The sequence below is a fragment of the Neopsephotus bourkii genome, unplaced genomic scaffold (genome assembly GCF_033783945.1).
Source record: "Neopsephotus bourkii isolate Nb327-2 ecotype Australia unplaced genomic scaffold, CSIRO-AGI_Nbou_v1 NB_354, whole genome shotgun sequence".
NCBI lineage: Eukaryota > Metazoa > Chordata > Aves > Psittaciformes > Psittacidae > Neopsephotus > Neopsephotus bourkii.
Genome location: NW_026900860.1, coordinates 653,535 through 675,563, shown reverse-complemented (window position 1 = coordinate 675,563; position 22,029 = coordinate 653,535). Strand labels below are relative to the sequence as shown.

General features: G+C 49.5%; 1 protein-coding gene across 1 annotated transcript; it reads right to left on the bottom strand.

Annotated features, from left to right (window-relative positions):
* Positions 1–15,216: 15,216 nt before the first annotated feature.
* SERTAD4 (SERTA domain containing 4) lies at positions 15,217–21,161 on the bottom strand. Its single transcript, XM_061348307.1, has 4 exons — positions 20,926–21,161; positions 20,546–20,714; positions 20,174–20,289; positions 15,217–17,099 (listed from the first exon to the last, which is right to left on the bottom strand). Exons 2-4 carry the CDS (start codon positions 20,697–20,699, stop codon positions 16,359–16,361), a joined length of 1,011 nt encoding a protein of 336 aa, XP_061204291.1. The 5' UTR covers positions 20,700–20,714; positions 20,926–21,161; the 3' UTR covers positions 15,217–16,358.
* Positions 21,162–22,029: the final 868 nt, after the last annotated feature.

The window sequence follows — 22,029 nt, the reverse complement described above, 5'->3', positions numbered from 1 at the left end:
AGCAAGGTGTAACCTTGCAGCCCTGGAGAAGTCCCTGAAGGACTGCAGCTCACAAAGAGGACCCCGTGCTGGAGCAGGGAACAGTGTGAGGAGAAACGAGTGCCAAACAGGAACAGCTATGGACTGACCGCAACCCCCTTCCCCAGCCCCTGCTCTGCTTGGGAGGGGAGGAGGTAAAAGGGTTGGGAGGGAAGCAGTGCCTGAAAAGGAGGAGGGAAGGAAGGTGCTGTTTTCTCACTAGCCAATAACTAGTTGGTTATAGATTAGTTTTCCCCAAGCTGAGCCTGCTTTGCCTGTAACAGTCACTAGTAAGTGATGTCCTGTCTTTATCCTGACCCATGAGGTTCATTTTCTTCACCCCATTTTCTCCCCCAGACCTGTTGAGAAGCTGAAGTAAGATCACTCCTGGGTACCCACTGCAACCCCAGCAAAGAAAGGAGAGAAGGACAAGAAAAGAGCAGACTTCCCCTGACACTGCAGCCCAGACCTGGTACTCATGATGCTTCCTGATGAATCGGGCCATTATCTGAGCACTGCCATGGACACAGAGCCCGGCTTCAACACGCGCTCATCAGGAGGTTGAATCTGTGGGTTTGGAGGCTGGTTATGTGCAAGGGAAAGGCAATCCCTGCCTCCTAACCAGAAACAGTTCTTAAACAGGACAGTGTCTTTACTGAAGCAGTCCAGCAGAAGTCCACTGAAGGGAAGGGTCATGAAAGCAATGAGAAAAGGCATAGATCATAGAATTACGGTATTGTTAGGGTTGGAAAGGACCTTAAGATCATCTGCTGGCAGATGCAACACTACTGCCCTAACACACTCCTCTGCTCTTTCTCCTTAGGACTCCTTTAGCCTGAGTTCCAAATCCACTGCTTAGGAATGCCAGGCAAGCACAGAAACCGCTTCTGCTCCATGGCTGGATGCAGCAGACAATGGCAAAAGAAGAAATGCAAAAGGAAGATCATCTCCGGACATAGCCCATGCAAAACGTAACTTGCCATAACACAGCCCTGAAAGGCACTACTACCAAAATACCCTGGCATGTTACAGCATCCTCCCAACTTGCATAAAAGCTGCTTTATTGCTGATCTCAGTTTACTCTATTCGCAGGCATAACTGAGCTGTGGTTTTTTATGGGTTGTCTGACCTCCCCGTAAGTGTTCTGGGCCATCATTAAGGCTGCGTAAGGCAAAGCTCTTTTCTTCTTCTCTTTTTGCAGAGCTTCTTTCTAGTCTTTTATCAGCTGATTTGCAGAATGATATGCAGTCCCACTCCTAAAGCAGGCCGTGGATAAGTGAATGCTTCTTCATTCCCTGGAGCCACCAGCAGTGAGTCAGGGGCTGGGGAGGGTGGACAGTATTACCAGCATTGCACTGGCTCCCAAGACCCAACTGCCTTAGCTCCTCCAAACCTTCCCTTCACGCCCCAAAAGCAACGCTGGCAAGAAAATGAGCATGCATACAAAATGCGCATGCAACCTTCAGATCATGAAGAAGGCTCTGGGTAAAACCAAAACCAAACCAGCCAAACTGAGAACTACAGTCTTTGTAAGCAAAACTGTTTCCTTCTGGTTCCTCCAGCTCTGCCTGCTTCCCGTGCTTGACACAGCAAAAAGTCCCATGAGAAGCCCATCTATTCATACGCAGGAATTGCTCATGTTCCTAAAGTGTACTGATCTGGATGCAAAATATCAGAGACATTAGTGCATTTCTGAACCATATCCTGTCATCTTCATTGCAGAAAGCTCAGAAAAAGAAGTATGAGCATTAACTGATGCAAAACCCTGACTTCTGTTACCTGTGCTGCAGGTACTGAACATGGAATACTGAGTTCACAAGGAAAGTCAGAGCTACCTTGTTTGTCTGTCAGGTCCCTCTGGTAATCTGGCAAGGAAAAGTGAATTACTAATAGAAATCTTCAGCAAGTTGTGGTTAAGGTAGGAACACGGCAGGCCTCTGCCTCTGTGGCTGCATAAGGACTGTCCCATAGGTATGGAAAAGCACTGTCAGGGAGAAGAACAGCTTAAAGAAAAGCAAAGGAGGAGTGATGTGACACTGGTGGCGAAATGAAGGAGGGAAGTGGGAACGGTAATGAGAAGCTGCTTGTCCATGACTAGATTCAGAGGAGGGAGGCAACAAATTTCAGAGAAATCAGAGTTTTAACCCATGACCCAGTTACAGCACATTTGTCTCCCATGTCTGCGTCCTTCCAGGCCATTGTCTGTGGCCCTTTTGCCATCACCCCATTCTCCAGTTTACAGAGAGCATACAGCAACGAGCCTTTGATCAGGGGGAGGACACCAGAGCTATTTGCTTTCCTTTGCACATGCTCCACACCGGAGGAAGAGCAACAGACCACAGCCCAAAACTCACTATTATTTCTGGGATACTCTTAAGTTCACAGCTAGCAGGGTGGTGTAGAAGTAATTACAGAAGTAATTGCTGTGAAAGCCTACATAGTGCCAGGGGGTTGCTAACAGATCTATGATCATCTTCCAGAGTGACAACAACAAATGTCTGGACTGCAGCTGCCCCTTCCACCTCAATGCTTTGCAGCTCACAAACCAGAGGAAGTGCTTCCTATAGCTCCGGGAAGATGGCTTTATCATGCAAACCGCCTGGATTCTCTTTTGGCCACCTCTGTCTTCATAGCATCCAAGTTCCAACCTCTGTAATTGTAAAGAAACAGTAGGGGAGGCTGCATGGCAAAATAGTGTAAGGAAAACCCAGCCTCCATTCACACCCTTGTATTCAAGAGGTCCAAAGCTATTTGCAATCGCTAGTCACTGTCACTGATCTGGAAAAGGACTCGTCTCTGATTCACTATCTCTGTCTCTTGGCAGCAGTTCCTACAGCAGCACAAGGCAGAAACAAAGAAGAGCTGCGTTTCACATCTGCCCATTTCAGAGATACAAAGTTTGGTCCCAGATCCAAATTCCTGCCTGTAAAATCATGGCTCCAAGCCCACTGGCGGCATAATTTTGGATTAAACCCCCTAGGTTTGTCCTCCTCTAGAGAATATAAAGTTTCACTAGTTACATAGAGGCTTAACAAATGGTCTGAGCAGAGATTTCACAATGAACATGTGATGATTAACTGCAGGATCACAGAGATTAAAGGTGGGAAAGAACAATTAGATCATTGCAGCCCTATGGCAGTTGCAGAGCTGTTCTCTGTAGCATATCTATCCCAGCACCTTGTTCAGGCTAGTTTTGAGTGGCTTAAGCAAAGGCTCTCCCAGTTTCTTTCTGGAGGCTGTTCCACACTCCAGCAGATCTTGCTGATATTTACTTGGTATTTAATTTCACCTTGCACCATTCTATGCCTAAGAGCCATCTTAAATGATCCTTTTCCCCCACTGGTGCCTTCAAGTTTTCCGCCCTTATGTCACTTTGTAAATCCACATCTATTCTGCTGTTTGCCATCATCTCCCATAATCAAGATCAGCAGGGAGTCAACAGCATACTTCCATATACGCTAAGCCCTTTCCAACCTCCATTAAACTAATCCAGTCTTTCTTTGGACAGATGACACTGAATTTCTGTGGTTTGACTCATCATATCATTTCCTGCTCCTGCTTTTGACTCTTCATGAGGTGCCAGCATGACAGAGAGCAGGACCCACCAATTAATAAGATGTAAAGATAGAAGAAAGGGTTTCTGGAGATAATTGTTTTTGGCAGCTTAGTACGACAGGAGATAGATGCAGGCTTGACCTGAGACTGCACGGATGGCCCCAAGTCAGTTCCTATAACCTAGGTGTAGGAGTAAAGTGCCACAAGCTGGTGCTGATGAAATAAAGTTTGACTCAGCCTTAACATACAGAGTAGCACACTGCAACTAACTTCACAGGCTGAGGCTGGGAAAAATATATTCCTCCCTTCAAGTCACGTTAATGGAATATTTTCTGCTGGATCAGGATCAAACATTATAAGGTAGACATTGTCTAATACAGAGAAGGATGTGGGATGAAGAAATGCCAGAGCGAACAGTCCTAATGACCCTTGCTTTAAAGAGCCCAAGAGACAAGACAGAACAAGACCAGAGCTCCAGGAAACAGCCCAGTGAATGTGTGCACACATGGGTGTCCTCCAACAAGCTACACCCAGCCTCCCTCCAGCACAGCAAACAGAGCCTACCGCTGCCTGCAGGCACCCTGCTTCAGAGAGGTTTCACATTCCCCCAAACGACAGCATACACACAGAGTTTTAACTCCAAGAGCTATCACAAACGGGAGCGGCTGGTGTTGATCCCAGCACTTCTGAATTCCCTGCTTACCGAAGGGTGAAATTAGACTCACGCTCACCACTTCCAGCTTGTGGAAAAGCAGCTCAGAGCAGGTAGCGGACAGTATGGAGCACAGAGATATCCTCAAAAAGAAGATTGTGGGTGCAGGGAAATATATTCCAGCAACACAGACTTTGCTGTAGCAAAGTTCAGACTGGGAATTTGCATATGTAAATTCTTTATGAAGGTACTCCTATTAACAACTTGAATTGCACTCTGAAGAGATTACAGCAGTTAGGGAGAGGTAAATGAGCTCTGTCAAAACAGGAACAGCTCTAAGTGATTCCCCAAAGCAGGATCAGGGCATGCACCGTAGCAGACTTCCTCTGTGCTCTGGCACTGGCTAGGGAAATTATGGAGGTGTTTCTCCTCTGCTTCAAAGCAGAGGATCTGGCAGCGTTTCTTGTCCAGCGATGCAGGGTTTGAAAGAATTGGAGACAAAGTAGTATTGATGCAAAGAAACGAAAACCTAAGAAAAAGAGTTTAAAGCTCTAGTGCAGACACCACCGAATCACCTCCAGCTCCCCAGCTACAAAGGCACAGGAAACATCCCTTCAACAGCCTCCGAGTGTGAGAGACTTCAGGAGCAGAGCAGGGGCAGGAGGGCTGACCCATGGGGTCACCTGCAGTAGAGGGGTGCACCCAAGATGCATCTTCCTGCAGGAGCAGCTACTTTGGATGCTATGTAGCTGCACTTCTGGGAACCTCAGTGTGACTGCAGCTCTTCTTGTACCGTATGAGAGCTATAAGGCAGCTGTTTCTTCCCCAGTAAGTCCCACTCCAACACGAGCATATCTTTTGAGCAGAATCTGCATGTCCCAGGTAAGTCAGGTCACAGGAGAAACGTAAGGACAAATGGACAGTCAGAAGAATGGAGGTCCTTCACACTGCAGATCTGGCTGTCAGCAAACAGCTCCGCATATTTGCCATCCCCCATAGGTGCCAGAAGCTGCATACAGATACACCTTCACAAAGCCCATACAGAGAACTCTCTGATCTTTCTAATCTTCACCCGTTCTTCAGGTTATGCCTTACAGACCTCTGTGATACTGGCCTGAAGGAAGTACAGTGGGTCTGGCAAGCATCAAGGGTTTAAAAGCCCTGCAGCCAGCTGCTCTCACTGACCCCAGAAACTTTTCAATCCTGCCCAATTCCTGTTTCTCTGTTCATCCCTGTGAGGAGAAGGAAATAACAACCCCATGGGTGTCCTGGTATGGTATGTGGCCCAGCAGATCTCTGACCCACCCTTGCTCAGGAGGCTGCCCCCATGCTGGGTTACTGATCCCACTGGAGGGGTACCAGAGTGTATTATCTGCCCATCCTCTGCTCAGTTGGGAATGTTTTGCTGAAATTCACCACATTTTTTGATCAAAGAGTGAAATGAGGACGAGAAAAGTTGCAGAGCCTGTTTTCCCATGTAAGTAGTGTAAGCTGTAGAACATGGACACTGGCAATAGAGTTGATGAAGCCGTATGGTTGTTATAGAAAGGAACAACCCATTTGCTAAAGTGACAGAAACAGGCTCAGAGGGAACAGACCTGATGGTGCCTCGCCAAGCCTCAGAGTAAGTGCTATTGGAGAGCCTAGGAAAGATTTCTCACAGGTGGGGCATACCACAGAATGCCAGAATGGTTTGGGTTGGAAAGGGCCTTAAAGCTCACCCAGTTCCACCCCCTGCCACAGGCAGGGACCCCTTCCATTGGAGCAGCTTGCTCCAAGCCCCTGTGTCCAACCTGGCCTTGAACACTGCCAGGGATGGGGCAGCTACAGCTTCTCTGGGCACCCTGTGCCAGCGCCTCAGCACCCTCACAGGGAAGAGCTTCTGCCTTAGATCTAACCTGAACTTGCCCTGTTTCAGTCTGAACCCATCACCCCCTGTCCTATGGCTGCAGTCCCTGATGAAGAGTCCCTCTCCAGCATCCTTGTAGCCCCCTTCAGACACTGGAAGCTGCTCTGAGGTCTCCATGCAGCTTCTCCAGGCTGAACAGCCCCAGTGTTCTTCGCCTGTCTTTGTATGGGAGGTGCTCCAGTCACATTATCACCCTCATAGCCCTGATTCACCACACTCACATCATTTCACCACACTGTATTTACTATGGACAGAGGAGACTGCCTCAGGGTCTGCGCTGTGCCCTGGGAGGGCAGGACTGATGCCCTGTGGGCTGGCACTGCCTCACGCTCTCAAACCTGCGGGGAGCTTACCCCAAATTCTCACTTTTTCAAACTTCATCTGTGCTCATGCGGTGGTTTGTGCTCTCAGGCTGCAGATCAGCCTGCTCTGCTGTAAAAAGGAACAGCCTGTTCAAACCTCTTTCTTTTCCTGCCCTCTGAAACGAATTAATGTCAAGCATCACCCAATCACACTCCCTACTGCTGAATCTGTCGGCACTCTTTGTGTTTCCATGGCCATATTTTCCTTATGAAAACCAGTCCTGTTTTCTCCACGCTACATGAAAGGCTCAGACCAACGGCAGAACAGTGACTGACAGACTGCACAGGCAAGGAGAGAACCTGCCTGTGTTCTGGGGCTGGCAAGTGCACCAAGTAAACAAAAGACTGGATCCGTGGAATTTTTCCTCATGGATCTCTTTCAACAACAGCTCCTATTTTAGACATTACTTGTGAAGGAATGCCCAACACAATGTCAGTGTGCTGCAAGTATAAAAAGTCATTCGTTTTGACAAATGTTTCTCTGATAAATCTTACTATAACTGAGAGGTGTAAAGCCTAAACACCACTGTGTTTTTAGGAACCATCTGAATGTTACAGCTTCCTAAGACTGCCATTTCAGAACCATAACATGTTATTGTAATGTCCTGGTTTTGTCCTTCCTCAAAGCCAGCCCCCAGCTCTTCCCCCAGATTCTCCCCGCTTGAGGCTTAGCAGCCTTCCTATCCCGTGTACAACCAGGACAGAGCACTAGGATCTTCCATGCTTTTTGCTCAGCTTATCATAGAATCCCAGTCTGGTTTGGGTTGGAAATGACCGTCAATCTCACCCAGTTCCAACCCCTGCCACGGGCAGGGACACCTCCCACTGGAGCAGCTTGCTCCAAGCCCCTGTGTCCAACCTGGCCTTGAGCACTGCCAGGGATGGGGCAGCCACAGCTTCTCTGGGCACCCTGTGCCAGCGCCTCAGCACCCTCACAGGGAAGAGCTTCTGCCTTAGATCTAACCTGAACTTGCCCTGTTTCAGTCTGAACCCATCACCCCTTGTCCTATGGCTGCAGTCCCTGATGAAGAGTCCCTCTCCAGCATCCTTGTAGCCCCCTTCAGACACTGGAAGCTGCTCTGAGGTCTCCACGCAGCTTCTCTTCTCCAGGCTGAACAGCCCCAATTTGCATCTCCCTACTTGGTGAGGTTGTGCTGAATACAGATACCTGAGTGAAGTATATTCAGGTTTAGCAGAAACCACCACCACCACCACTTATGACAGAGCTCACACAGCTCCCCACTGCAGTACAGGCTGCCTTCAGGGCTGAGAGATCTAACCTCCTAAACTGGGATTTATGCTCCTGCTTTGCCAGGGACTCTCAATCCAGGGGAGCAAGAGAAAGAGCTGCATACACAGATGAGATTTTTAAACCCCTCTTTCTGACAGCACAGTGCAGCTGTGTGCTGCGAGCACGTCTGACAGACCAGGGACTCAGGGGAGGATCAGCTTGGAAACACCTTCCCTGGGATATTTTTTCTCCTTCTACTTCATTCTCTGCATTTCTCCTAACTCCTGGGGTGGGTAATTTTCCTCAGCCAAAAACCAGACAAAAGAGGGGCAGGGTGGGGGAAAGGCAGGAGAGAGGTAGGCTGCAGTGAGTGGGCAGGCAGACCACGGGTAGGCACAAAGCAGCTTATTTCACACAAGCCAGTGCAGGGAGCGGGGTTAGGAAACACCACAGGCCACTGCAGGCTCTGTCTGGCCTCTGCCTCAGGGCAGGATCACACATGTGGGGCAGCTTTGCTGTGAGCAAGGTGGGAGAGGAGCACCCCATCCCTGGGAGCTCCCATGGGAAGGGACCCAGGCAGGGAGAGAAGCTTTCTGTGGGGTTTGTAACCTCTTGCACAAACCATCCATGCTCCCCCAGTGCAGCTTAGCCATTTGTTAATGATGAAAGCAGAACGAACCATTAAATGCTTGCACCCACAGCTCTCTCCTTGGTAACCCACTGCCCACATCTGGCTGTTCCTCACACCCTCCATCCATCCGCTCCTGTACACCAGGAGGGATTCATCCTGCATCCCACTCAGACCTTCCTGCCAGCCAGGAGAACCGTCCTCCTTCCACATGCCAGGTGGCCATGCCGATGGCCACTAGCACCCGGGTTTGGCTGCCTGCGCTTACAGCATGCCTATGCTCCAGACACTGAGGATTTGTGTTTGCCATTATTCAAACTGTTTCCTATTTATTTTCATTTTACTTTGTGTTTTCCCGGTTCTACCCGGAATTCAGCTTTATGCAACACACAACCCAACCTGTGAAGGTATCTGAAAGCTCAAAATGTACAATGCAATAGTAGAACATAGCTCTTTGTGATGCTAATTATTTCTTCCTCCCAGCTGCTCCTGCAACGAGTGCCAGCCCGACCTATCAAAGGGGAACAAACCCTTTCTGCTGCAAGGTCCCTTAACTCTGTGCCCCAGGGGCTGCGGCTCTGCCGGCACCTGCAAACCAAGCCCAGAGGCAAACCAACAACCCCATACTGCAGCTCCACTGCCACTGGGAACACAAGCTAGGAATGAAAAAGTGATACCCTCTTGACAGTCAGGTTGCAATGATTTACATTTTTCTCTCGGGTCCCCTCCCCCTCCACATGCATCTTCTCAGCACTTGTGAGCAAAGGGGGGGAAATGAAGCAGTGTGGGAACACATCCAGTCAAACCTCCGAGGTTCTGATACTGGCACCCGCCGGGGTAGCGCTGTGTGATCACGAAGGATGGTTAGCGGGCTGGTGTCATCCTCACAACAGCCAGAAAATGGTGCGGTTGCATTATTTAAAGGGAAATTAAGTTCCCAACTAACAGTAATGAAAAAAGGGTTTTGTGTATTCAAAATTCAAAGACTGAAATTACTGCCCGGCTTGCCTTTCTATTATTTATGGTGATCTGTGGTTAAAAGAGGGTTTGTCTTGCCCCTGTGTTTCTAGAGCCTGGAAAAATAGTTTATTGATAGCATATGGAAAAAAACAACCAAAGGAAAAAAGGAGCTCTGGCAGCTGGAAAGGTACCACTGGGGGCCACCAGCAGCTTGAGAGGCTCACAGGACCACTGGGAACACAGGGCAAGCTCGCTAGCTGAATGCCTTGTTTGTAATGGTCACTACTGAAAGACCTCCAAAGCTGACATTACACTCTCATCTTTAAGCATCAGAAGTAGCAAAGGGGTGATTTCAGTGCAGGGATAAGTTAATACAATGAAAATCCCTGTCTCAGCCCACATGCAGACTAAGGAAAATGATCTGACAGTGGCTTATGCCCTGTTCATAGTTTAAGATTTTCTTCATGACTGGGATGATGACACAGGTTATGCTGAAGTTTCACTATTGCAACAGCTCTTCAATGAAGGCACAAGTCAGGATTGTGCTAACAGTTCGTAACTTCCCATACCAAACACAAAATGAAACTTGCCTTTATTGTACTGCTTAGTAAACCAGAATCTAATCTGTCACACAGAAGAAGGGGTCAAAGAAGGAATAATAGCACCAGCAGGTAAAATGTGAGCTGCTCAAGATCTAAAAACCAGTCAGGCTGTATTTTCAGGTTAATAACAATGACAGTATCGATAGGAATTGAGAAACACAGGTCGCTTTGATCATACTTGCTGAGATTTGAGGATTTAATTCCTTGAATTTGACACAAACATACTACTAGTAATACATGACACTTGCAGGGTAGCAACACATAACACATGTGCACTGTCTGATGATTTGGAATATACAGGACAATAGCATTTTAAGCCAAAACCACACTACTTTGTTCAAAGGAATAAATGGCCCCATGGCAGCTATATGGCTAAGAGGATGTGGCTAGTAGGAGGGGCCTACTCACAGAATAAGTACAGAGGATTTCACCCTGAGAACAGCAAGGGATGGAGGCAATAAAAGCATACAAGAGATTTTAGGGCTGCTGAAGGAACAAAGCACAGAACTTCCACATATACAGAGAGACAGAAACCATTTTGGAATTGAGGAATAAAACTGGATTAGAAAATAATCTGCTGCTCAACTCCAGCTAACAAAGTCTTTCCCTTACTAAAGGGGTAAATATGGAGCAGCTGGTCCCATGCTGTATGGGGTGGAGGAGGGGGATTGCCATATGAAACTTGTCCTGATTAAAACCTAAGCCAAGAGGGAAAGACAAAACCAACAATAACCAAAGCCATGGGTGGTCAGCTGGTACAACCAGCCACATCTTCTCCTAAACTCAGAGGCACAGCACCCTCTCACTCATTCCAAGGGTCTCATTGCCCATTACCCAGCTGCAGAATGCTTCTGAAACATCAGCCAGCAAACTGCCAGAGAGCATTGGAGACCAGGCACAGGTTACAAGCGAAAATGCTGAATTAGAAATACAAAGCAGGTAGGAGAAAGTGCAAGCAGTGCTGTGCTTCACCTTCCAATTGATAGAGACACACAGCTGTGACAACTGCAGACCACTTTCTCATGGAGAAGGCATGGCCACCAACCACTGCTGCTCCACCATCCTCCTTTGCAACAACCAGAGCCCTCAGCTGCTTCAGGATGAAAATACAGCACACAGTACAAAGGAGCCCAGTGGAGTATTCCACAGGGAAAGTACCACTGCAGGAGATAGCACTGAACAGACTGACCTTGAGCACACAGACCATTTATCTCCTTTCTATGACTTCTCCTCTCACTCCCCGCATTCCTCGGAAGGGGAGATTGAACACAGAGATTAAAGTAAGTTAAAGCACTTGCCTACCTGGACTTCTGGCTGGGTCTGGAGAGAAGCCTTCACACACTGCACAGCCTGCACCACTTCTGCAAACCTGAGGAACTAAAACCCCACCATCCCCAAGGTGCACTTAACTCCTTGCTACTATTTAAAGACTAGGGAGAGCAATTAACAGGCCAACTGTTTCCACATGGTCACTCCCCTGGAGTTTAATCTAACCTTCCACACCTGACCCCAGGTCCCCTGATGAAGAGAGCCTCTGACCCTGAATGGTAAATTCAGTCTGGTCTTCTCTGTTTCATGCTCTCTGTGGAGAGCCCATAGGAGTGAAGGTCTCACCCTAACCCCACTCAGCCCCAGGGCTGGTTTGTGTTCCCCAGTGCAGACCCAGCTGGCCGGGTACACCCCATTTTAGCAGCCTCGAGCTGAGTAGGATGAACTGCTGCAGAGGCGCTGGGCACCCTGCCACGGCTGTGTTTACATTAGAGAAAATGGACCTCCCAGAGACAGTTTGCAAACACCCCGAGCCGAGCCCTTGTAAACTCCCTCGGTTTAGTCATCTTTCCCCATCTGTCAGAGGAGTTAAAGGGAGACTGAAAAAACACAGGAAATCACTGTGTACTCCAAGCAGTCGTGACTGAGCGGCTTGGCTGTTACATGGGATGCCTGGTGGAAGATTCACATCTCCTAACGTTTCCAGCAAGATCCTCTGCAGCACTTCCCTGGCTATGATCTTTCAGCAGGCTCTGCACAGCCTGCTGCCAGGAAAAGCCTCTGGGGTGCTTTGTGCAGCTGCAGAAACACTCATACCAGTACTGAGGAGCCCCAAAGCAGGGGCAGCCCCTTTATTGGAAGCTGCAAAACAGGGGACAAACAAGGAACAAGTTCCCTTTGGGATGCTTCCCCATGAGAGCTATGTTCATTGAGTGAAACACCAGATGAAATCCTTCATCCCACAACAGTTTAAACCTTTTTCTGATGTGACTCACTGGCTCTTTCTGTGATAAAAACTTCAGAAACGTCTTTTATCAAGGTTCCTGGCATGAGCAAACAGCAATTGCATTTGCTACACCTCTGTCTGTAGTCTTTATCTCAGGGAAGTCAAAACACAAGCTAGAGATCACCTTCACATCTCTGCTCCGGCATCACTGCATCACTACCCCAGCAGCAATCTGGGCTCCTGCCAGCTGGAAAGGCCATTTAGATGAGTGGGTCACAACCAGCACGGGCCTCAGGTGTGGCCACAGAGCAGCCCAGACACCCTGCACCCTGGTTAGTGTCTTTATACCTTCCTTTAGCTCATGCTGCACCTCCAAACCAGCTCCTTACTTCCCCTGAGCAAACCCAAAAGGTGGTGGCACCCAGCCTACCGCCCGGGAGGCAAAAGGACAGTCAGTAGGTGAGAGGTGTGAGAGGAGGGGGGAGAGCACACGTGGAAAAAGGAAAAGAAGCCTCTTCACCACAGCTCTGCGCTGGGGTGTTAACACCTTCCAGCCTGAAAGCGGCACGTCATTGCTGCGGCTCAGCCTGCCTCTTTTGCCCGTGGAGCCAGCTGCAGCGCTGGCACTGCAAAGCGGCGCCAGATGAGGCTGTTTCAGTGCTGGGATGCTCGAGTAACCGTGTTAAGCTGTTTCAACAGATTAGCTAATCCAGTGCAAAAAGTCAGTTTTTACCGAAAGTATTGAATAGATATGAAGCACAGTGACACTCTGTCGCTTGTTTTGAAAAAGGAATGTGATTTTGTATGCTGGCAGTAGGAGCTAGATGATCTTAAGGTCCTTCCCAACCCTAACTATTCTATGATTCTAAGTCAAGCAAACTATGCATTTCCATATTACCTGGTGGAAAGTGATCCTGAAGGTAAAACAATGCTGCTGTTCGTAGTGAGAGTAAAAGAGACCTGACAACAGAAGCATCTTTTTCTATTGCTGTTTTCCATGGATGATTGAAGTACCATTATTAGTCTGTTGAAAGGCACAGCTCTTCAGTCTTACACTACAGGAGCAAAGTATCTTATGACAAAGAGCAAAGCAGTCTCCCTAGAAAGAAGCTCTTCTGTCCCGTTATCCCAGGCAGGTAGGCCAGGATCGAGTTTAGGAGCATTCATTTAGCATTTACACATGGGACCTATGGATGAAAGGCATTACAATAATCTTGGAAAATAGCTATTTCTTGAAAACTTGGGATACTACCAGGATGTCCTTAGTACTGGGGTGCGCAATGGGGAAAAGGCGTGACAGGTTTAGGCTGTTCACATGCCATAAATCAAATTAAAACCATGAAGTACATTCAGCCTAGCCCAGGTTGGAAATCCTGTCAAGGTCTGTTGCATTTCTGGCAATTGCACAAGAGTGTTTCCAGCTCTAACACAAAATCCCTCTGTCTCTTCTGAAGCAAACAGGATACCTCAGCGGACTCCTGAGTCCAACACATCTGCTTTCAGTATTCACTATTATTTTGGGAGGCGGGATCCAGAGAAAGCCATGAAAGACCACTTATCCTTCATAGGCCAACCTTCATTAGATGACACTTCATCCCTTACTGACCCTGATAGCAATCAGTAAGACTGTCCAGAACTGTAACGTGTTAACTCTGGGTGTCCCTGGAACTAGGGAAGCTATTAGAGAGGCCAGAGTAGACAAAGAGTTATGCTGATCCATCACCTCAGCTGGAACAAATCCAACCCAGAAGACTCTGCAATGAGTTATGTGTGCAGGCTTGATCTTGAAGACCAAGAAGCCCCTTAAGGTCAAAAAGATTTCAGCCCCCCAAGCGTTAGTTGGCTGGTGGTTTGGAGAGCATCTGGGCAAGTGTTCTCCTTGGCCATACATGCAAGTCCACAGCAAAGTGTGGTGCTTCTCCTTCACACTGCCCTAAAGGCTCCTGCAACCCCGAGAAAGCTGAGCTCCATCGTGGACTCGGCGTGAGGTGCAGAGTCAACTGCAGGGAGCAGTTTGATTAAATGGCATTTCCTTGGGTGAGGGAGGGGAACAGGGGGGAAAGGACCCAGTAGCCATTGGAGATGTAAAATAAAATTAATTTTGGTCATTTTAATAAATATATATCAAGGAAATTTCACTTTACTACAACAACACATTAGTATACAAGCATCTAATATTTAAGCTTAAAACATCGAGTGTTTATCAAATATCGGAAAAGAGCAGACATTTACTAGACTTATCCGGGTAGAACACATGAAAAATCAGGGTTTTTAAAAAATTGGTCCTTGTGGACAAATGTCTAAATGGTGATCCTACTCATACACTGTATGAATGAGATCTATATTTAATATTATCTTTAATAATACAAAAAAAAGCTTCTGTCTTGGAGAAATCAGGTGGGACTTATACTTTATTTGCTGTTCTTCCCAATGACAACTCTTACAACCTTACCAGTTCCAGCTCCCCTCACAGCATGAAGGTTATCACCGGTTGAGGTTCTACTCTCTTGGTGGTCACCCGCCCAGTTTGCAACTGTGGGGTGCACACAGTACCCAAAATAAGCATGGGCTGAAGCCGCGAAACCCAGAGCGAGAGGTCTCTGACCCAGAGACCCGGTGACTCCAGCACCAAAGCTAGAGCCAGCCCAGCTCCAGAACTGCAGCGGAGCTCATCCTCTGGACGAGTACCAAGCAGAAGATGCTGCCGGAGTGCATGGTGCTGTGGGAACAGGCAGCTGTTATGAGTCAGCTGTGGCTTGGATGTGGCTATTTTGCCGAGCTCATCCTGCCAGTTGTTATGAGGACTGTGGGAACTAATTAATTTGGTGGATCTAGGACTCACAAAGCTCTCGGTCCAACCCCAGCTAATGTCTCCTGGGCATTTCAAACAGCACACTTTGCAAACAGTGCACCTAGGGATGACTCAGTGTTGTCCTTGGCCACTGAAATCTCAGCTCATTTCTCCAAGAAGTTCTTTTGTCAAATGAAACCCCTTACATTCATTCGGATAAAACCAAGTTTATCGCCACATTATCCGTTAACATTGTGCTTTTTGCTTTCTTTTCCTAGGTGTTTTTTTTCCTCGTTTTAAATCAACAGCAAAAGTCATAGAAAACTCCCGCATGCTTTTGCAATCTAAGAGAGAGAAATTATGCGAAACAGAATAAAGTATAAAACATGCCACTGGTTCATGAACTTCATTATACGAAGAAGGAAAAAAAAAAGAGCCCCAGCAACAGACAGTTGCCATAGCAACTCAAGCATCGAAATGCTTGTTTACAAGAGACATCTCTCTATTGTTTCTTAAATCCCTTCCTAAGGATGGCAAATCAAAAAGCAATTGAGCATCAGAAAGGAGGAACAGAGATGTTTGAATAGGAAGTTGAACTCAGTACTTCAAAGGTTAAAGGTTTCTAATAATATTGATCCACCCTGTGGGTTGGCTGTGGGTTTTTTCCCTCTGTTTAGGTTAAATCCCTGCTGCAGCACTGATTTATCCTTAATTTTTACACTGGCAAAAATTAAGACAAAAAGTAAGGCACCAAAACAAAACCTGCCCTGTATAACAACAAGCCTCATTAGTTATTACAGCCGAGGTGAAAACATGCAAGTACTTAAGCTGCACGTTGTGTTTCTGATCAAAATCCCATAAACAGATGATTTCTTTACGCTATGTCCTATTTTGTCCGTTGAACGAGATGAAGAATCCAGGAAGTCAAAGAGTATCAGTACAAAATGTACGGATGGTTTCTTCCCGGTCCACGAAGACAAGTCCTTTGTCAGAACAAATACTGAGTTACAAGGAGCACAACACCCGTGCTGGTAGCATCCATTTGTTTACTAGACTTTTAATTCCTCGGTAAACATAATGGAGATTCTTCTTAATTAAAGGCAGATTTCTTGGGGGCAGGGAGATAGAAAACGATATGTTTTCCCCATCTGCCTGATTGGCATTTGCAGCAACGAAAGCCACACCAGAGCTGTGCAGACCACGGCGCTAAGCGGGAACGCAACTGCGTTCTGTATGAAGTCTCTGCACTTATAAATAGCCCTCTGATGCATCCCATCGAGACGCCTCGCGCAATCTGCTCTCCAGTCATTGAAAACTACACGCAGCGACTGGGGCGTGATTGTACCATTTGTAGAAAACTATACAAAATCCATTCAAAATAAGAACTCGAGAGACAGACAAACAGGCTGCGCGCGCTTCCGCAGGGCAGGACGCCTCAGATTTTACTTCCTTTGCTGCAGCACGTTTTATTACTTGGTAAAGACTCCTTTTTCCTTAAGGATTTTTTCCAAGATTCACTGATGTTGCCCTGGTCGTTACATCCAGTCTCAAAACAGTCGTAAAACTTGCCTTTACATTCGAGAGCATGGGTGCCTCGTACAGGTTCACAGTTTAGGGCTGCGCTGTCCCGCTCCGGTTCATTACCTCCTTTCTCCTCGTTTGATTTTGCCTTTTCCTGATGATTGTGAGACCGGGCATTACTGATGAATATTTCATTTGCAGGTATCTGGTCATCACTCCTGTAAGAAAAGGCACTGCCAATGTCATAATCCACCTGCTGGGAACAGCTTGGCAAGGAAATAGGGAGGGAGGAGGAGGAAGAAGAGGAAGTATTTTCTGTACTAGCATTAACAGAGTAGGGTAGATTTAAATAGTGAGCGCCACACTCTTGATAGAAGCAGCACATGTGGAGCTTCTCGTACTCCTCCTTTGCCACCCGAAGGCGTTTTCTGTACGGACAGTCCTGAGGCACGAACCACTCCTGCGGTGAGGTGCCACCGAAGGAGCAGGCGGAGAAGCACCAGTTGTTCTGCATGAGGATTTCACCGTGGATTCTCTTCATCAGGTTGTTGATGAGGACAGATCTCCGCAGGTAGACTTCAGGATCGTCGATGAACTTCAGCTTTTCCAAAGACATGTAAAGAATGTGGGCCCGCTCCTCAAACATGGAGATGGTCTGAAAATGCAAAAGGCACAAGGTAACGGAACTGAAGGCAGCGGGGTTTGCTCCAGGCAAGAAAGAAAATGAAGCAAAGGATTCCCCCCTGCACCACTACATTTTTAATTCTCTTTCTGAGGCTCCTAAAACTGGCTTTTCGTTTTGCACACCCATGTACCTGGGGACCTGCTTTCTCTTGGCCACAGCACTCACCCAGGTTTAGGAGGCAAGTAGCTGAGTGTGACACTGCAGAGGCTATCACGGGGCACGAGTCCAGGGTGGAAGAGTGAAATCCGGATGTATGCATCTGGCTCTTTATTTGCATTTGGGATTAGAACATAAAACTGTTGTGCAGTTTTGATTTTCTATATAAATGGACCCTATTCAATTGTCCCCTGTGGGCCTCTTACAAAGCTCTGAATCCAAGCGAAGGTCCCCTCCAGCAGCCTTGCAGCAAGTGTCAGAGCATTCCATCCACTGCCAGTGGAAGAGGCCCACCAGCGAGCAGGTCTCCCTTTGCCAAGCTCCCTTATTCTGCTCTCGGCTACAAACGTGCATGCAGGGAGGGAAGCAGGGAGAAACCCATCTCAAAGCGTCGCAGCATCTGGAGAGCAGCTGTTGGCCCACGTACTACAGCCTGCGCTCCACGGGACCGGTGGGAACGCAGATGGGCAGGGACAAGGTCAGGAAATGAGGAGAGGATAGGGATTTGCAGAAACCCTGGCTCGGCGCCCGCGGATTTGTTCTCCCTTCCGTGGTCCTTCCAGGACTCCTGTTTCTCAGCGCTGGCAAGCACGAGCAGGTTACTGCCCCCAGGAACCCCTGGGTCCGGCGCTGTAATCGCTACCCTGGGAATCCAAACCCGAGAGGGGGCAAGGCGTGCTACTGGAAGCACTCTTGACTGATTCTCATTTTTAGTAAGAATTGGGTTTGCGTAGGAGGAGAGCAGCACAGCACAAAGAGAGGCTGCTCGAGATCCTCCCCCCCCATCTGTGGCTTGATCATTCTTCCCTTTCCCACATGGTTACAGCATTTTTGCAGAGTGGAAGTCGTAGCTATGAGGACTGAAAGCGCTTAAAGCACAGCTGCTTTTCACATCCATTCAGCTCTCCTCAGCCCTCCAGCTCTTTCCACAGCCTGGTCCTGTCTGCAGGGCTTAGAAGCAGCACAGGGCCTCATAAAACCAAAAACTGGCCCCATTTCCACGTGAGTTCACGGCTGAAGCTCTTCTTTGTTAGAGGGAGTAATTTTCTGTAATAAATGATGCATTTATAATCATATTAAGCCTATAGGTTAATTTACACCCTTTATACCTGCTGCAGCAACAGCCAGCGGAGCTGTAAAAGCCTGGAGCAAACCAGCAAGCCTTGAACTGGGATCCTCCTGGAGATACATCCTGGAGGGCCACCGGTAAGAACAAGTTGTCAAACCACTTCTACTACAACTGTTTGCCAACAGCCCTCTGGAGAGAGGCTCTGGGCCCTACCGTCGTACCCTCCATGGGACTATCACCTCAGCACATAACTCTTTCTTTACCGGGCAGCAGAGCTATGTAAGAAATTCAGAGAAGCCCTGTGGCATTCTCCCTCCTCAGAGCTCAGCGCTGCAAAGCAGGAAACGCACTTGTGCCAAAAGGAGGAACCGGTGGCCCAGGGTTTCTGACGTGCTGCACCTCCGCAGCAGCGCAGAACGACACCTGGGTCGGTTCTAGCACCCCGATACCTTTACAACTGGGTTCTATGCTGCTAGAAAGGGGCAAGGAACTATTCCTCCTCTTTGTGAGGAAATCGACCGCTGATACAAAAATCCAACCAGCCAGCCACGCAAAAAAGCTGGCTGAAATCAGAGCGATGTGACACGTGGGAGACACAGTCACCGACCAGAGCACACTTGTCAGCACCCCTGGTGCTATATATTCATTGCTGTGGCAGCAGACCGCACACCTTCCGGCATTAACAGCGGGTCAGGTTTTCACCTTCCCAGGCAGGTTTTTATTTCCAGCCAAGACTATCTGCAGCTGAACATTCCTTCGGCTGCTCTGAGGTCCTCGGGAAGCGAGCTTGGTGTTACTGCTCGCTTCTCCTCTGCGGAAACCCCTCCAGGGAAACAGGACCCCCTGGGCAGAGCTCCCTGCCCCGTGTCCCTCGGTTCTCCTCGTGTCTCATGCAGCTGCCCCTGTGACACAGGTACAGATAACGTATAAACCCACCCTGTGCCTTTGATCTGCTTTAGCTTTCTGATTCTGAGGCTCTTGTATTACTGCTGCCTCCCAGAAACTGTCCTTTAATCAGATTATATTGGGTCCTCTCCATTGCCAACACTGCATGGGTGGCCACGGGCCAGGTATGACCCAGCACAGTATGGCTGGTGTCTCAAGGCACAAGTTGTCTTTAAGCCCATCACTCCAGGCACTCACTTCCTTACAGGGCTGAACCCTCAGTGAAGGAGAGCATCAAAGCTCTCATTAAAATAAAGGAGTTAGACTTCAATCTATGTATTCGCTAGCCTGGGAAATGTTTGCTCTAATCCCTCCCCTGGCAGCTTTCATTAAGCAAAAATACTATTTCATTTACTAATCTGTTCTTTTGGAGTTATTAGCTTTTTAATAAACAGGATTAAATACTGCAAGGAGCTTGTCCTCGCTTTCCAAGTCACTCTGTTTTTCTAGAGGATCCGTAATCCATGTGGGATACATGGAACCTACCGCTGCTTTTCTCCCTGGAAAAAAAGTTCTGACTGAGCGGGGAATGGTGGGCTCTCTTTATTTATGCCCTTCCTTTCTGCTGTTCAAACGCTGCCCTGGAGCTGTTTCTGTAGGCATGCTATAAGCCAAGAGCAAAATAATCTGACAAACCCAAACCAGCTATTCTCAGCGTTTCCATTTACAGTCATTACAAACGCAGAAACGCCTCTGCTTCTGAAGCGATTCGATGACAACAGAACAATGAATGCGGACAAGTGACAACTATTTGTTTCTGACCGAACAGCTGGATCACTCTCCTAATTTCAGCCTCCTGGAAATGGGTCAACCGGGCGTTAGTTACCAAGCATCTGAAACTCGGAGTGAAAACAATGACTGTTAGAAAACATACTTTATGTGCGCAGCTGCTGAGTGGCGGATGAAAATCCTCTTCTTCCACATATTTCCTTTTAAAGTATGTGATCTTGGCTGCTGTTACAGGAGTTGAAATCCTCCTGTAATGCGACCCTGCGGGCAGTAAATCAGATATGACAAACGACACGCGGTTTGACGGAGCTTCTCCGAACGCAAGACTTTTCCTTTCCCTTCCCCGCGCCACGGGAGAGCCCCGCCGCCTGTTTCCACATCTACCTGCGCCCACAGCCATAACCCCCGACCAGCCCAGCCCGGCCCGGCCAGCGGGGGGGCTGCTGCAGAGCGGGACCCCGCTCCCGGCACCGGGACCCTCCGCGGCCCCCGCTCCCCGGCCCGGCGCGGTGCCTACCTGCGGCGGGGGAGCCGGCGGCGGCGGGGCCGGGGCCGGGGCCGGGGCGGCCGCAGCAGGGCGGCTCCCAAAGGGCGCGGTAAGCGGCGAGGTCGGCGGCTCCCTCGGCGGCGATGGGGCGGCCCAGCCGCTGCATGGGCAGCACCAGGGTCATGGCGGGCGCCGGCACCTGGAAGCGGAGGAAGCAGCGCGGTGAGCGCCCCGCAGCCCCGTTCAGCTGAGCCCCCGGCGCTCAGAGCCCTCCGCACGCGTCTCTACCCCCATAGGCACGCGTTCATCTTGCTTCCCTTCGTGCGGCAGGGAAAGGACCGCAGCCCTCTCCCACAAAGGGCGCGGGGGTTGCTGCGCGCTGCCCGCTCCCGGCGCCGGCGCTCACACACCGGCACGGATCCGCTCACTCGCTTCCCATTCTCCGCCGGCGGTGCTGGCACGGCGCGCTCGGCACCGACGGGGGTGCGAGCCTCTGTGTGTGTGTGTGTGTGTGTATGTGTGTGTGTGTGTATGAGAGAGAGCGAGCGAGCGCGCCCAGCAGTTGGGGGTCGCGTTTCTTTCTTCTTTCTTCCCTCCCAAACGGAACGAGCCGGCAGAGACTCCCGGAGTTGTTTCCCCCAGCCCCGGTCGGGCTGCGCTGGCTCTGCCGCCTCCAGTCAAAACACTGCGAGACCGAGGAAGAGACTTGGCCGCGGCCTCACTCACGCCGCGCGGTGCAGCCCCCGCCGGAGCCAAGCACAACCCCGGCGGAGCGGGCGGAATGTTAAGCAGGAGCGGGGAGCCCGGGGCCAGCGCCGGGAGGGGAGGGAGGAGAGGGGCAGGCAGGGGAGGGAGCAAACTTTCTGCGAGGGGCTGAGTTCATCGTCACCTACTTCTTGGCAGAGGAGCGCGGAACAATGCGCGCTGACACGGCCCGGCCCGGCCCGGCCCCTCCCTCGCCTTCCTCCTCCTCCTCCTCCTCTCTCTAAGAAAGCGGCTGCCGCTTCCCGATGCGCAGCCCTCCCGGAGGAGGATGAGGGGCCGCAGGTGGGCAGGTGGAATTCCAGCCCTGTTCGTGTTAGCGGCGGAGAGCTCTCTGACAAGAGGCAAAACCCCAACCGCAGCACGGGAGGGAAGGACAATAAATCATCCACATCTGCCGCTTGGGTTCCTGCCTTCGGGAAGAGCGCGCCAGGCCGGTGCGCTATGAGGAGGTGGGATTCCTGCGCCCCAGGTGAGGGCTGACCCACGCTCCCAGCGGGATGCGGAGGGGCTGCAGCTCCAACCACTGCCCTGGAGGGTGCTGAACCCCCTCCTCAGCATCAATTCACTCATCCTGCAGCACATCTGCTCCCTTCCAGCAGCCCGTTAATGCCGTCCTGGTGTTCCTGGGCATAGGAACAAAGAGGCGGGGAACGGCAGCCCGCTAGGCTGGCCCGTTGGAAGTTACCCCAACACAGACAACACGTTATTTCTTCCCCACACCTTCTGTGGCCAGCGAGCACCCACACACA